We start from the raw sequence: 17423 nt of genomic DNA on the forward strand, positions 1-17423 counted from the left end.
ATTCAGGCCATTAACATTCAGGATTATTATTGAGATATGATTTGTATTCCCGGTCATTTGGTTCATATTTAAAATTTTATTTATTTATTTATTTCTTTTTTGACACATCTTGGTTCCTCCTTTATTTGACAGTTCCTTTAGGATAATTCCTCCCTTTGCTGATTTGCTTCTTTGTTTTTTATTTCTTCCTCGTGAAATATTTTGCCGAGAATGTTCTGTAATGCTGGCTTTCTTTTTGTAAATTCTTTTAGCTTTTGTTTATCATGGAAAGATTTTATTTCATCGTCAAATTTGAAGGTAAGCTTTGCTGGGTATAAGATTCTTGGTTGGCATCCATTTTCTTTCAGAGCTTGAAAAATGTTGTTCCAGACCCTTCTAGCTTTTAGGGTCTGGATTGAAAAATCTGCTGATATCCGTATTGGTTTCCCCCTGAATGTAATTTGGTTCTTTTCTCTCACAGCCTTTAAAATTCTGTCTTTATTTTATATGTTAGGTATTTTCATTATAATGTGCCTTGGTGTGGGTCTGTTGTAATTTTGTGTATTTGGAGTCCTATAAGCCTCTTGAACTTGATTTTCCATTTCATTCTTCAGATTTGGGAAATTTTCTGATATTATTTCATTGAATAGATTGTTCATTCCTTTGGTTTGTTTCTCTAAGCCTTCCTCAATCCCAATAATTCTCAAATTTGGCCTTTTCATGATATCCCATAGTTCTTGCAGATTCTGTTCATGATTTCTTACCATCTTCTCTGTTTGTTCAACTTTGTTTTTGAGGTTAAATATTTTGTCTTCAATATCTGAGGTTCTGTCTTCCAGGTGTTCTATCCTATTGGTTATGCTTTCTATGGAGTTCTTAATTTGGTTTATTGTTTCCTTCATTTCAAGGATTTCTGTTTGGTTTTTTTTCAATATCTCTAACTCTTTATTGAAATGATCTTTTGCTTCCTGAATTTGCTCTGTTAACTGTCGATTGGTGCGATCATTCAATGCCTGCATTTGCTCTTTCATCTCATCATTCAATGCCTGCATTTGCTCTTTCATCTCATGGTTTGCTTCCCTAATCATTTTAATTATGTACATTCTGAACTCCCTTTCTGTCATTTCTTCTGCCATGCTGTCATTGGATTCTATTGATGTAACATCTAGATTTGTTTGGGGCATTTTCTTCCCTTGTTTTCTCATATTGTTCAGGAATCAGTGGGTCATTAAGATATTGCAGATTTCCTCTATTGACTTATAATGTCCCTGAAGATTGCTAGCATATCCCCTCTTATCCTTCAGTAGCCTGAAGTCTTGGAGGAAGTTGATAATGCGGAGCTCCACGAAGAAGCTGCCTCTCTAGTGTGGTGACCCTCAGGTGGCGTATATTCCCTGCTAGTGGTCAGAGGTGTCTCCACTTGTTGACCAATGGTCATCCAATGGGGAACTAGGCTGCGGGCTGAGGCAAGGCCTATTTGTGCCTGTGTCTCTGGTTTAACCGTCCCTGTGGGAAAACCTCTCCCAGTAGGGAAGACTCACTCAGTGGGAACGTCTCGCTGGTCAGTTCCCCTCCTAGAGGTTCCCCTCAATCTACAACTACCGCCTGGGCTGGGCTGTCTTCCTCTGCAACGTTCCCAGGGGCCCGGACCTACCTCCTGGGCCTGGGAGCCTCACCCAGGCGAGTCTCCTTAGGCTGCCTCTCCCAGATAATCTGCCCGCAGTCCTGGAAACTTCACTCCGCCCCTAGGTGTGTCTCTGTGCGGCTCTTCCAGCAAGAAGCCACCTAGCTCCTGGGACCCTACTCTGCACCTAATCGCCTGGCTATGCGGCCCCTCCTCTGAGCCGCCACCTGGAGCCCTGTACAATAGCTCCGATACCCAGAGACCCGCCACACACCTCCTCCACCAGACAGCAGCCCGGTTTCCGACGCAGTCACTAGGAGTCCAAGCAACTCACTTCGCGTCTCCCCCTCCGGCCAACCTCCAGTAGCCCTAGGCAGTCACTCCAAGCCCAAGTGACCCGCCCTGTTCCTCCTCCTCCCCCTCGGGGTAGCCCCCCCCCGTGTTCAGGGGCGGTGGCTCCGAGACCAAGTGACCCACTATGCTCCTCCTCCAGGCAGGCCACCAGTGTGGTCACTTTGAGTGCAATCAACTCACCACTCGCCTCCTCCTCTGGCAACCGCCTGTGGCTCTGATGCAGTCACTCCTAGACCAAGCGACCCGCCGCGCTTCTCCTCTTCCTCCGGGCAACCCCCTTGTGTTCAGAAGCGATTACTCTGAGTCTAAACAGCTCGCCATGCAGCTCCTCCTCAGGCAGCCGCCCGGAGCCCCAGTGGTTGCTCCGAGTCCAAGCACTGTGCTGAGCCGCCTCCTCTACGATGATCCCAGTTGTCCGAGTTTACTGCTCCAGTGGTGGGGAGGGGCGTCTCGCCGAGCAACTCCACCTCACAAATTCCCTGCGTTCCGGGGCTACCGCCCCATCCGGGACACCTCCCCAACGGGAGAGACTCACCCGGCGGCTTTGAGTTGGTCCCAAGTCTCTCACTATCTCCTCTTTTGAATCCTGCGTCCTGGAGCAACGTGAAATGCAGCCGCCCTCTAGGCCGCCATCTTGAAACTCTCGGTTAACTTTTTAAAAATCTTTTTATTGTAAAATAGATATAACAATTTACCATCTTAACCTTGATTTAGTGGTGATTAAATACCATTCATACTATTGTACAATAATCATCACCAACCATTTCCATAATTCTTTTCATCTTGTCAACTGAAAATCTGTAGCCATAAAATAATAACTCCCCATTCCCCCTTTACCTCAACCCCTGGCAACTACCCTTCTACTTTCTGTGATATTGACCAGTCTGCCTTTCTCATATAAATGAAATCATACCGTATTTTTCTTTTTATGACTGGTTTCACTTAGTATAGTGTTTTCAAAGTTCATCCATGCTGAATATTCCTGTGTGTGTATGTATATACATAATATTTTGCTTATTCATTCATTTGGATCCTAGGGTTACTTTTATGTTTTAGTTATTGTGAATAATGCAGTGAACATGGGTGTAAGATGTCTTTTCAAGACCCTGCTTTCATTCAGTTCTTTGGGCAGTATACTTAGAAAAAAAATTGCTATGTCATGTGATAATTCTATTTTTTATTTTTTTGAGGAACCACCATACAGTTCTTTATAGCACCTTCTACCACCTTACATTCCCCAAAACAACACAAAAGTGTTCCAGTTTCTACACATTCTCACCAACATTTGTGTGTGTGTGTGTGTGTGTGTGTGTATGTGGTTGTTGTTTTGTTTCTATAGTAGCCATCCTAATGTGTGATATATCTCACTGTGATTTTTATTTGCATTTCTATAATGGTTAGCAATACCAAATATCTGTATATGTGCTTATTTGCCACTTGTATATCTTCTCTGTAGAAATGTCTGTTCAAGTCTTTTATCCCCTTTTTTTTCTTTGCCCTTTCATAATCAGGGCATTTTAAGCATTTTAAGCTTTTTCTATGTATTCTGACTCAATCTTTTATTATATGATTTATAATTCCTCCCATCTGTGGTTGCCTTTTTAATCAGTAATATCATTTGATACATAGAATTTTTGTGAATTTTTCTACTTTTTCTACTTTTCTACTTTTCAACTTTTCTACTTTTTCTTTTTGCTTGTGCCTTTGGTGTCATATCCAAAAAAAACACTACAATCTAGTGTTGTGAAGCTTTTGCCATGTATTTTCTTCTGAGGGTTTTAGGTCTTAAATTTTGGTCTTTGTTCCATTTTGAGTTAATTTTAACATACAGTGTATGTCCAACTTCACTGTTTTGCATGTAGATAACCTAGTTTTCCCAGTAGTCAGCTTTTTTGTATATTCTTTTTGAGAATATGTCCTGAGGTTTGAATTGACTTTTCAGAATTACTATTATGCTAAAATGTGATGCTTTTCTATCTTAATTGAAGTTTAGTTGTCAAATTTATATTGCTTTTTTCCCCCTCAGTTTTGTGTGCTTCAGTGGAAACTCTACTCTTGTTTAAAGTAAAAAAAAAAAAAAAAAAAAAATTAAAAGACATAAAGAATCAAGACTTAATTAAACCCTCCTTAAATTTATAGGACATTGGAAGAATTCTTTGTCTAACATCTATTAATACCTTACACATAGATGCTCAATGAATACTTAAGTTTTAGTATTAAAATTTCAGTATTTAATTTGGAAAGATAAAATTGCTTAACATTTTGCAAAATGTTAAATCTACTCTTCTTCCTTTTAGTGTCATTTCTTTGTTTAAATTTAGTGGATTATAACTGCAGATTCCATAATCTATAGTTAGTGTATGTGCACACAGTATGTTCAGAAAATTTCACTTGAAATTTGAGGCTTACATGTTCTCAGCTTTTAAATTCATACATATTAAGGTGAGTCCAGAAGTAGACATTACTCGATTATTTTAAACTTATCTCTCTTTCCTCTCCTATGTTCCTTACTCCATCTTATTCCTATTTTTCAATGCTTATAGTGTATCAGGTACTGTACAGGTTTTTGGCATTTATTATCTCACATGATACAATCTTATGAAATAGTTTTTTCCTAGATTTAGAAAAGAGAAAGTCACATTTCAAAAAGGTTAAATAGCTCTACTCTCACCCAGGTGCCAAGTGGCAAAGTTGGAATTAGATTTGAAGTCTACCTAATGCCAAAGCCTATACTATCTCAGCTATTCCATGCTGGTACCCTGCCTTTTCTTTTCTTTTTTTGCTTGTTTGCTTGCTTTTTAGTTCCACATCTTCTATTGCCTACAAAATCACTAATATTATTTTCTTTCCTTTATGATCAAGAATCCAGCAAGCTAAAGGTACAGAAGGTGGAGCCCTGGAACAGCGTGCGTGTGACATTCAACATCCCCCGGGAAGCAGCGGAGCGACTGCGGATCCTGGCACAGAGCAACAACCAGCAACTTCGGGATCTGGGGATTCTCTCCGTTCAGATTGAAGGTCTCTTATTTTGCCATGTGCAAAATATAGTAACAGAAAAATATAGCATGATTTCTAGTGCTGCTTTGTCTTCCCCTGCTCTTATGTTTCAGAATGCCAAGTAGCTCATGTAACCCATCGTATTTCACATTGCAGCACCTTAGGATAAAGAGGGATTGAGGTTATTTCTTGGACCCAATGTTCTTCAGCATCTGTGGCCTCCGACTTCCATTTTTTTGTCTAATTCTGGCCATCAGTCTCAGACTTTGGGTTTTTGTTTTTGTTTTGGGGGTCTTTGTTTGTTTTTGATACTGAGGATTGAACCCAGGCATACTTTACCATTGAGTTACATCCCCAACCCTTTTTTAAATTTTGTATTCTGAGATAGGGTCTCACTAAGTTGCTTAGTATCTTGCTTAATTGGTGAGGCTGGCTTTGAACTTGTAATCCTCCTGCTTTAGTCTTCCTAGTCACTGGGATTACAGGCATGCACCATTGTGTCTGGCATGCAGCCTTTGGTTTTACTGGTACCCTGACTAGGAACTGATTTTTCTTTTTTCTCTTTCTTTTCTTTTTTTTCTTTTTCTTTTTTTTTTTTTAGTATCAGGGTTTGAACTCAGAGACAGTCAACCACTGAGCCACATCCCCAGCCCTATTTGTATTTTATTTAGAGACCGGGTCTCACTGAGTTGCTTAGTACCTTGCTTTTGCTGAGGCTGACTTTGAACTCATCAACCTCCTGTCTCAGCCTCCTGAACCCCTGGTATTATAGGCATGTGCTATTGTGCTCAGCATGATTTGTTTTTTAAAGAGTATGTAATTTTATTTGCTTCCTTCTGCCAAAACTAATTTTTTCTTTATTCACCTAATAGATGAGGAGGTCCTAAACACTCCTTTTGTAGCAGTGTCCATTTTTCAAAATATTTTTACTGGAATGACCCTTTTCAAAATAAAAATATGCTCAACAAAAACACATGCTTATTCACCCTGCTTAAAACCCTGCTATTACTTGCTATTGTTCAAAGAATAAAGACCAAACTCTTTATCATGACCCTCAAACCTTGTATGCTTTGGCCTCTTATCTTCCTCATCCAGCTTTATCTTGGTTAATTCTTCCTTACTATGTTTTCCAGCCTCTCCAACTTTCTTTTGGTTCCTTGAACACACACTTCTTCCTTCTGTAACAAATCCTTTGCATTAATGTCTTGTGTATACAGAGTGCAATCCTCTGCCATTGACCTAGTTAATATCTACTTAGTGTTCTGGTAGCAGCTTAAATCTTTTCTTTTTTTAATACCTTTTTTTTATTTTTATTTACTTTACATGGTGCTGAGGATGGAACTTAGTGCCTCACACATGCTAGGCAAGTGCTTTACCACTGAGTCACACCTCTCACCTCTGTTCTTTATTTTTTATGTGGTGCTGGGTATTGAACCTAGGGTCTCATGCATGCTAGACAAGTGCTTTACCACTGAGCTATCTCCCCAGATCCCAGCTTAAATATTAAGGGTATATTTTCTGAACTCCCTCACTAAGCTGGAGTCCTTTGTTATACATTCTTACAAAAATTTCTTTCTCACAGATCATTTATCTCATACTTTCTTTCTTCTTTTTATTAAAAAAAAAAATGTTTTTTGGTACCAGGGATTGAATTCAGGGGTCCTTAACCATTGAGCCACGTCCCCAGCCCATTTTATATTTTATTTAGAGACAGGGTCTCCCTGAGTTGCTTAGGGCCTCACTAAGTTGCTGAGGCTGGTTTTGAACTGGAAATACTTCTGCCTCAGCCTCTTGAGCCATTAGGATTTGAACTTGCAATCCTAATGGATTGCAATCCTAGGTGTGTGCCACCATGCCCAGCTTATCTCACATTTTCATTAGAGCAATTATTTGATTATTGTTTTATTCCCCCACAGACTATAAGCTCTAGGAAGACAGGGACCATGTCTGGTTTTGCTCACTCCGAATTCCCTGGTACATTTTAGTCTCTTTAGTAAATGTGTTAAATGAAAGCAAGGGAAACAAATAATAGCACCACTTTGCTTCAACACATAGAATATAATATATACACATAGAATATAAAATATAGCCCTTGCTGTTTTGTAAGAACTCAAAGGAGTTTATGATCTTAGTAAGGGAGACAAACCTGCGATAAATGTAAATCCAGGTATGTTGAGCGCACACAGCGGTTTCTTTTCTTTTGGGAGCCAAATAAACTAGAACACTTTCTTCCCCTCCTTTGTTGATACAAAAAAGATGGCAACCAGTGATTCCAGCATTTTCTTCCTCTTGTGGGCCAAGCACTACTGACCCTGTGGCTCACTTAGAACCTTAAATGCTCAATGAAATCTCAGCAGCTAAAAACATCATCAGTAGGAGAGACATATTTTGTGCAGTCTAGGTTTGTAGGTTGCTGTGCTCCAAGAGGGATAATATTAACAAAGATTATTTAGAGAGTGTTATTTGTAAATTGAGAGGTGAGATCAATTTCATCACTTGGTAAATGAGGGAATAAATGAGTGGTAAATGAGTGGATTAAACAATAACCATTTTATTATGAAAAATAATTTTGGATTGTCTGAAAGGATCCAGAAAAGTAAAAATCAATTTACAATAAATTGTTGAATAGAGTGGAAATTAAACGATTGGATAAAATGACAGTATTTAGGCTATTTATACTTTAAAGAACATGTAAGTGTTTTTGAAAACTCTTTATGGTGGCACACACCTGTAATCCTAGCAACTCTAGAGACTGAGACAGGAGGATCACAAGTTTAAGGCCAGCCTCAGCCCCTTAGTGAGAACCTGCCTCAAAATAAAAACTAAAAAGGACTGGGATGTAGTTCAGTGGTAAAGTACCCCTGGGTTCAATGCCTAGTACTGATAAATACAAGTAAACAAACAAAACCCCCAAACCCTAAACATTTTATAGTCTATTACCTGTGTACCTTGGAACACCAGTTTCTTAATCTGATCTACTTCTTAAAAAGGTAAAATGCTGGTTCCTCTTTAATATTTTGGCCATAAATTAAAACATAAGCAGTTATAAAGGAATCAAAATAGATAATGTATATTTTAAGAAACTATAAAAGTTACAAATAATAACAATTATCATAATACAGAGTTTTTTTGTTTTTTGTTTTTTTCTTTTTGGTACTGGGGATTGAACCCAGGGGTGCTATACCACTGAGCTAAACCCCAGCCCCACCGCCCTCTTTTTAAAAAAATTTTGGGATCACAAGTGTGCGCCACCATGTGCAGCTAGAGTTCCTAACTTTTAGGCTGCCCATGTGGTCTTTTTTTCTCTCTTCTACAGTCCTGGAAATTGAGACAGGTATGAAAGTTGTGACAGAAGCTGTTGCTTTTATGAACCTGGTAATGGAGTGATGACTTTGTAAGTTTTAAGAGGAAGTGCTCCTATTTTCATGGTGTCTGCTGCAAGGACTGAGAGATAGGTTGTTTCTCTGACATTCTATTCTCCGTTGAATAACATTCCCTCTTCCCTTCCATTTTTGAGTTTTTGCCAGGGAGTTGGGGAGACATTTTTTCTGAGAACATTTTGTGACTCTTCACAAAATGATCTAAAGTAAGATGTCAAAAAATAAATAAATAAATAAATAAATAAAGTAAGATGTCTAAACTTGTGTGATGATCTAAATTAAGTCTGCAAACTTTTTCTGAAAAGATCCAGGAGTAGATATTTTTTACTTTCCTGGCCATAAGCTTTCTGTCACAAGACATAGGTAATGTGTAAATGAATGAACATGATTGTGTTTCAGTAACACTTCATTTAAACAAACAGGAAGTAAGCTGGATTTGGCCCATTGGATATAATTGGCAAGTTTGGGAGCCAGTAGTTGTTTCTACATGTGCTTGTTTTACATTAGTTACTATATGTGTAGTTAACAAATGGGGGAATGATAGCAGTATAATGTAGAAATTGTTTATTCATATGTGATTTTTCCTATATGAAGGGAGCTGGAATAGTGCAAATAGAATTATCATTGTCAAAAAAGCCTTTAACTCATTTGCTTCAGAGGTGAGAATTTTTTCAATTCTCTTTTAAGAAAATTAAGAATAAAAATTTGTATTCAGGTCTCTTCTCCAGAAATACATCTCTAGCCTTGTATGGTTTTCTACTTATGACAGGTTATACTTCCTTTTATGCCAACCTTAACAGTGGTCCCAGTGGCTTAGAGAATCACTGCATCTGTGTTATCTCAGCACCTCTAATCAGGCATTTCCATTCCATTGTTTTTGAGTATTTTGCCCTCACCAATTATTGTTTAATAAAAGTGCTATGGTTACAAAGCATTATAGGTTTTGAGTTTGCCCCAACTCTGTTTTTCACATAAAACCTGTTATTTGTCAACATGAAATTTTATAAAATGTGACGTTTTCCAGAAGTGCATTTTTCACATGGAAAAGTTTCTATCTTTGCAAGCTTGTGATAAGTTGGCTGCTCAACATAGCTAACAAGCACCTAGCAGGTACCTGGTTCTATGTATAAAGGATATAAAGTGAGTATATAATTTATCTAAATTAGGACATTTTTTTGTTTTGTTTTTGATTTTGATTTTTAGTACAAGATTTAACCCAGGTGTGCTATACCACTGAGCTATATGCCCAAGCCCTTTTTATTTTTTATTTTTTAGTTTCTTGCTAAGTTGCTAAGGCTGATCTCAAACTTGCAATCCTCCTGCCTCAGCCTCCCAAGTTGCTGGAATTATAGGTGTGTACTACCACACCTGGCTAAATTAGGACACTTTTGAAAATGAAAGTGGATGATGGAATTATACTGAAACAACAGATTTAAAGAACTGTAGCAGACATGATTACCCTTGTATAGTGGTGGGGGACACTGACCAGAAAGGAAATAAATAAATTAGTGATTTCATGGAAAATTTAAAGAAATAACAAAATGTTCTGATAAGGATGATCTAACATTGAGTAAGATGATTGGAGGAGACCTTTTTTGGACCTGTGACACTTAAGATGACGTGAAAATTGAGAAACTGGCTTTATGGAGAGTTCAGAGAACTGTTCTGGGCAGGGCAGGGGAAACAACGTGTGTACAAGCACCTTTAGGAGAGAAGCAATTTTGTGTGCCTTTAAGCAGCTGAAAAATGACCAGGGATAAAAATCATTATTGAAGGAGAAAATGGTGTAAAGTGAGGGTTAGAGAGGTAGAGAAGGACTGAATTTGGGCTGTCCAACATAGTTGCCACAAGCCACATGTGGCTGTTGAACACTAAAAGTGTGACTAGTCCAAACTGATATGGACTGTAAGTTCAAAATACATATTTCTTTTGAAGACTTAATGCCCCCCCAATGTAAAATATCTCAGTAATTTTATACTAATTATATGATGAGATAGTCATCTATTGGATGTCCTAGAGTAAATAAAATACTATAGTTATTTTTATCTGTTTGTTTTTACTGTGGCTTCTAGAAAATTTTAAATTACATGTATGGCTAATATTTCTTTTGAATAGCACTAGGCTAGATAAGTTGAAGCTTTGTATACTTTGATGTTTGATTTTTATTTCTACAACAGTGGGAAATAGTGGAGCAGTTTTAAGTAGAGAAGTGACATGATCTGCTGTCATTTCAGGAACTCTCTGCTTAGACTGTCTTAGCACGTTGGTATATTAATAGTCCCTTCCCCTTGGTGAAAATGCTTAAGATCTGTATTCTCTTTCTCTTTTACTTTAGACAGTATAGGCAAGTCAGAGCATCTTGTAGTCCCCAGTGGTAGGATGTTGTTTCCTATGACCAGCCAATCTTGCTGATTAAAGTGCACATGGAAAGCTGACTTACATCAGTGACAGGACAGAGGAAACTATTGTGCCCTCATTAGCTTTCTGCTTTATCATCTGACTATAAACCAAGACCCCAGGATATGGAAGAACCGAGCAATGCAGACTTTCAATTAATTCCTCAGCCACTGGCTAGCTGTATTTCAACTGTCCATAAGGTGGTGTTGTCTTCCATAGTAATCATAGTCAAAATTGTGAATTAAGTGCAAGAAACTTTCTGAAACTTGTTTCAGAGACCAATGATTATTGGACCAAATAGGAGTTAAGTTGTGTCTAAGTTTAGGGTCTACTTAATTGGAACACTTCTAGTGATATTATCTATACAGGGGCTAGGGATGCAACTCATTGGTAGAACACATGCTTAGCATACACAAGGCCCTGGATTCAATCACCAGCACTGTCCCCCGACCCCCGCAAAATGAAATGTTGGTTTTATCATTAGATATCATGGAGTAGATTAATACCAATCTATCTACTCTTCATTGCATGAATTTCTGTGCTGCAAATCTTTTTATATTGCAGTTATTGAAATTGGTATTTTGCTCAAAAGTATTACAGTGTCCCTACATCATCATATTTTCTTTGACCACTAAACTTACTCATGGGCTGGGTTTGTGATTCAGTGGTAGAGCACTCGCCTAGTATGTGTGAAGCACTGGATTCAATCCTTAGCACCACATATAAATAAATAAAATAAAGGTATTGTATCCACCTAGAACTAAAAAAAAAATTTTTAAACTTACTCATATTTCTACCTTCTGATTTTAAATTCCCAAAAGGAATTTTAGGATTTTGAGAGTTTATGAGAGTATTTTCTTCTTCCTTATACACACACAGATGCACACACAGTGATCTGACTAAAAATAAATATTAAGAGTTCCAAGCTCTCTATTGACACTGTGCATCTTTAATGATTGCCCATTTGTCCTATTGAAAGTGAGAATTGGTTACGATCTCCTTGTGCTTGTAAGTAAACCTGCTCAGATAGGTTGAAGACAGACCCATGTAGTATTGACACACCCTTTTTGTGGTGGTGAACTTACTGTAATTCTTCAAAAACATAAAACTAAAAGTTCTTACGTACCTGTCTTTAAATAATACTTGCTTCTTATTCTTATGATTTCCTTTTTATAACTTGGCTGTCATTTTCAGGGGAAGGTGCTATCAACCTGGCTTTGGCTCAAAACCGAAGCCAAGATGTAAGAATGAATGGACCCATGGGAGCTGGAAATTCCGTTAGGATGGAACCAGGATTTCCCTTGGCAGGTGGTCCAGGTGAGATTTCCCATTCAATTGTATCACATTTTACTATTTGCCATTTTTGGCTTTCTTGCTAAGGTAAGATCATTTGAGTCCTACAGGATAGGCAGGGGCTCATGACTCACCCACTTCTCTGTTCATTACATCAGGAAAGGGAGACATGAATCATTCCTAGTAGGCTAAGGTCACAGAGCATAAAAATGTGGTCTTTGCAATCTTTTTGCTTAAAAGCTGATACTGAGTTATATAGCAAATATTTATTGAGTTCCTGTTGTATGACAGGACCTATGCTAGGTGTTGGAAATAGAAATGAATAAAACATTTTCCAATAGAATGTTTATAGTATAGTGGAGAATGTAGTTTTCCAATTTCCCCTGCCTCTGAGGCTGAGAATCTGGATGTAGAGTTCTTGCATGCTTATATAGAAGATTATGTATTTTTATGTATTTAGAATTTGAAAGTTATAAATTGTTTGCTTCCTTTTCTAGTAAACCTGGAATTTCTTCTTCAGAGATTGAACCCAATATTCTGTAAATCACAGAATATTACAATTGACTTGGCTCTTGCCTGGTGTGGTGGCACATGCCTATTACTCAGTGACTTAGGAGGCTGAGACAGGAGAATCACGAGTTTGAGGCCAGAGTAAACAACTAAACCTCTCTCAAACTAAAAAATGCAAAGGGCTGAGGAGGTAGCTCGGTGGCAAAGTGTCCTGGGTTAAATCCCTAGCACCAAAAAAAGGAAAAAAAAAAATTGAGTTGGCTTTCTCATTTGAAGCTGAGGAAGCTGTGGAACTCATAAGAAAGGAAGTGATTTTCCCAAGGTCAAGTAGCAAGGGGCTAGTATTACAGATGGCCTGACTCCCACTGCAGTGCTCTTTCCACCTGAAGGATCCTTTATTCAGCTACTGAGGTTGAAGCCGAATGAGAATCTGAAATTGTACCGAACCAATTTATTCCCTACCTACCATAGTAATCCTTGAAGAAATGCAGCAGGATAAAAGAGTTCAATTTATAAGTTGCTGTTCCGAACTGTAGTGGAGGATTTGCAACTAGGTTTTTATCCTGACGCTGCATTTACTGGTTACCTTAAACTACTTAACTGCATTTCTTTGATTAATGGTTTCCTCATCTTCAAAATAAGATGATGTTTGCTGTCCTTTGAGCTCATCCTTGAAAGTAGATGAGATCTCCCATACCCTGAGTTCCTCTTTTTTTGTATATGTCAGGACCTCTGCTGTGAGACTGATGTGGATACCATCTAGTAGGTGGAATACTCAGCCTGGTGCTTTATATATTGATGAAGTTCCTCACAGAAGACCAAGCACTGGGTGTTAAACAACTTGATGAGAAATTGTAGGTGACACTGTTGCCACTACTAGAGGAACCAGGGCCAGAAGCAGAATTGGAAGAGTCTAGCTAAGTTATCTGTAGTTAGTGAAAGAATAAATAGACCTGGCATGAGAGTCAGGAAATCTGCGTTCTAGTCTCAACTCCTGGTCAAAGGAATTAATATTTTCTGGCGTTAGTTGCTTGTAAACATCTGATTATGTCCAGGAAACAATACTGGAGATCCCCTTCAGGCTTAAAATGTTAAGACTCCAATAAGCTGACATCACCACCCTAATTGCACACTCTCTTCAGCTAGTATGTGGCAAGTAGTAAGCATATTTATTAAACATCTTTAGAAATAAGTATGAAATACAGTGTTATAGTTCATTATCAACATAGAAAACTTAGAAACTTTAGATTGAAATGAAGGACACTGTGATAAAATATAGTATAAAGTTCTGGGAATAATCAGTTGTTAATGTTCTGCATTACATTTAACCTCCACTTGTCTTTCTTTAATGCCAAGCATAGTTTAGGATTCCCTTTCTAATTTGTTTAGTGAGACTTAGTGGAGCAAACAAAATTTAATATTAGGTTAAACTAACCAAAATTTTCTAAGGGAAGAGATCTTAAATTCTTTCTAAAATAATAATAAATTACTTTGGAATTGTATATCTGGAATATTACAATATCATCAATTATTCTTGGTACTACCTTCTTCATATTGGAAGTAGAGTTAACCAATAAGCCAAAGCAATTTGCAATAATAAAACTAAATTCTTGACCTATTTTTTTCATGGTCTTATAGTATTTTAAGATTTGTAAGGATACTATAGTAATCATTTCATACATTGTTTGGGGCCAATAAATCTTTGCTGTGGGCAGTTGTTCCATGCATTGTGGGATGTTTAGTAACATCCTTGACCTTTACCCACCAGATGCCAATAGCATCACTATCCCTTCCTGCAGTTGTGCCAACAAAAAATATCTCTAGACATTGCTCAGGGTTCCCTGGGGAACAAAATTGCCTGTAGGTGAGAACCACAAATCTAGTGCAGATTTCCATTAAATTCTAGAAATACATGTTAAGTGTTATTATTGAGCATGTAGTCAACAGGTACTTGAAAGTTTCTGGGGATAGGAAGATCATTGTGAACTAAGAAAACTTTTTTCTCACTTTCTGAAAACTTGCTTACTAAATATCATCTTTGAAAAATAGGGTGGGATTCCTCAGAAACAAATCCAGTTTTAGCAGATAGATGTTTACCCAGCTCCCTCTCCACTACAAAACACTGAAAGATGCTGGATGAAACACAACTTTTAATGCATAACTGAGCCTTTAAGAAAGCAGGGGAACTCCCCAGAAGAAGAACAACAACAAAAAGTCAAATATGAAAATTTAAACGGCATTAAATAAATGAGATTTTATGGGGACCAAAAGATTTTAGTTTTAACGGCCAGGAAGGATAAAAGATGAAACCTTGCCTTGGATCCACATGAAGAATGAAGTTCATTATCCCTTGTGATGCCAGAGTTTTCAGTGAAAGATAGCTTAGAAAAATGTCACCCTGTGATACGGAAAGACAAATGAGAAACTTGTCTGTCTTGGCAGTGGGGGTGAGTATGGTGGTTGTTATATTCTCTACCTTCTTACATGGTGGGTGTTTAATTTGTTTAATATGAAATGACCCAGAAACAGCCAAGCAAAGTCACTAACATTTAGTGGTTCTAGACTGATGATAACTGCTGAAGCAATGAAGGGGCACATTCTTAACCCAAGCCCTTGTGTACTTCTCTTAGTTAAAGCCTACTGTAAATGAGCTTTCACTCACAAATTTGTAAAACTTAAGTTTGAACTTCCTTCTTCCAGAATTTTAGGTAATAGGAATATCAGGCTGTTTTAAGTTATAAAAATCATAAAGAGTAAACAAGATATGATCAGAGCATGAAGAGATTTGTGGAGAGAGCTTGTAGGAATTTAAAACATCAAAATGAATAAATCATTCAGCAAATTAAAATAGGCTGAATTTCTTAAAGAAATCACCCAGAATGCAACAGAGAAATAAAGTGATAGGAACATGAAAGGCATCAAGAGACATAAAGGGTAAAATGAGAAGGTTTAACATATATTTAAAAAGAGCTCTAAAAGAAGATAAAGAGATTTAGGAGGGGCAAGAGTTAAAGAGAGAATACCTGAAATTTTCCAGAGTTCCTAAAAGACCTAAGTATTTAGTGTAAGAAACCCATTTATTGTAACCTCTACAAATAAAAATGAATCCACATCTAAACATATTGTAAAACTACAGAATAGGAAAAATGAAAAGAATGTTAAAAACACCCTCCCTCCAAAAAGACAAATTATTTACAAAGGAAAAACTTCTCAGATTGACAGCTGATTTTATCAACAGGAGTGTTAGAAGCCAGGAATCATTAGAATAGTATTTTCGGAGTACTGAGGAAATAATTGACAGTCTATAGGTTTAAACCAAGCTATACTTTCAAGAATAGTAGGAATAAAGACCTTTTCAAAGAGACTAAGATAATTTACCATTAACAGACCCTTGCTAATTGAACTGCTCAAGGATGTACCTCAGGAAGAAGAAAATTGAACCTAAGATGGAAGAAATAAGATCTAAGAAGGAATGGTGAGCTAAATAAATTGGTAAACATGGGGTAAATCTAAATAAAGTATTGACATTTAATAATAATGAATACCACATATTGACATTAGACTTAGAGGTGTGTCTATTGACATTTTAGAGATCAGTAAAATAATAGAATGTACAACTTCTAAACTAGTAGTGGAGGAGAGGAAGGACATGATAGAAAAAATCCAGTAAAATTCAGGAGAAATAGGAAAACAACATAGAAAAAGGAAGGTAAATAGAAATCATAGAATGACAAAATAAATCAGAATATACCAGTAATTAGCAATAAAGGTAAATGGACTATGAACACTAATAAGAAGGAAATGGTTAATTAGAATAGTAATCTCAGGATGAGCAATATACTCTTATCAGAAATACATAAAATATAAGGACTCAAGTTTCAAAAGTTTAGAAGAATAGAAAAAATTTTAAACCAGGTGAATATTAACCAAGAAAAAAAGGTATAATGATATTCTTATCAGATAAAATAGACATTAAGATCAAAAGCATATAAATGAATAAGGCTACTATTTGATGTAGAAGGAAAAATTCACCAAGAAGATAGCTAAATTTTTCTGTACTTAGCCTCAAAATGTGTAAGAATTACATGAACAGAGGAATCTTAGAGGAGATTTTAACAAACCTCTGTTAGTAATTGATGAATTGAGCTTTTAAAAGCTCAGTGAGGATAAAGAAAGCTTGAATAACATGATTAAATTAGTTTAATTTATATGATATATAATTTATATGATGGACATATGTAGACATCATACAGTAATAATTCAAGAGTTCTTAATCTTTTCAAGCATAAATGGGACATTTATACAAATTGACCATGGATTATTCCCAAAACAAGTTTAAGAAAATATCAAATATTAATATCACACAGACCTGTTTTCTGACCATAGCAAACAAAAGTCAGTAGCAAACAAACAAAAATCAACCAAAGAAAACCTAAACAAAGCATCCCATATTTTGGAAATTTAGAAATATATTCTAAATAATGATTTAAAAAGGCAATCATGATAGAAATTAGAAAATATTGAGAATGGATTTATAAGAATAGTACATATCAAAATTTTTGAGATGTAGAAGAAAATTTAAGCCCTCCAATATAAGAACTTCAACTACAAGTAGAAAAGCAAAGTATCTGACTTAAAACTGAAAAAAAAAAAAAAAAAAAAAGCAGAGTAATAAGTTAGAAAGGGAATAATAAAAAGGAAAGCAGAGGTACCAGAGTTGTGGCTCAGTGGTAGAGCGCTTGCCTGGCATGTAGAGGCTCTGGGTTCAATACTCAGCATCACATATAAGTAAATAAAATTAAAAAGATCCACTGACAACTAAAAAAAATATTTAAAAAAAGGAAAGCAGAGATATGAGTAGGAAAAAAAACAGTAAAACAGAACAGCAA

At 36.8% G+C, this 17423-nt stretch overlaps 1 protein-coding gene across 9 annotated transcripts in view; it reads left to right on the forward strand.

The window, feature by feature from the left end:
* Nucleotides 1–17423, forward strand: part of Ncoa6 (nuclear receptor coactivator 6) — a 100346-nt gene that overhangs the window by 41406 nt on the left and 41517 nt on the right. For 8 of the 9 annotated variants that reach the window (XM_047541466.1, XM_047541469.1, XM_047541472.1 and 5 more), the window contains 2 exons: nt 4820–4975; nt 11926–12048. In XM_047541466.1, coding sequence (XP_047397422.1) covers nt 4820–4975; nt 11926–12048 — 279 coding nt within the window. Of the gene's footprint in view, nt 1–4819; nt 4976–11925; nt 12049–12146; nt 16010–17423 lie in introns of those variants that run through there. The other variant, XM_047541474.1, reaches the window with a different exon arrangement.

Source organism: Sciurus carolinensis, chromosome 2 (genome assembly GCF_902686445.1).
Source record: "Sciurus carolinensis chromosome 2, mSciCar1.2, whole genome shotgun sequence".
NCBI classification, from domain to species: Eukaryota; Metazoa; Chordata; class Mammalia; order Rodentia; family Sciuridae; genus Sciurus; species Sciurus carolinensis.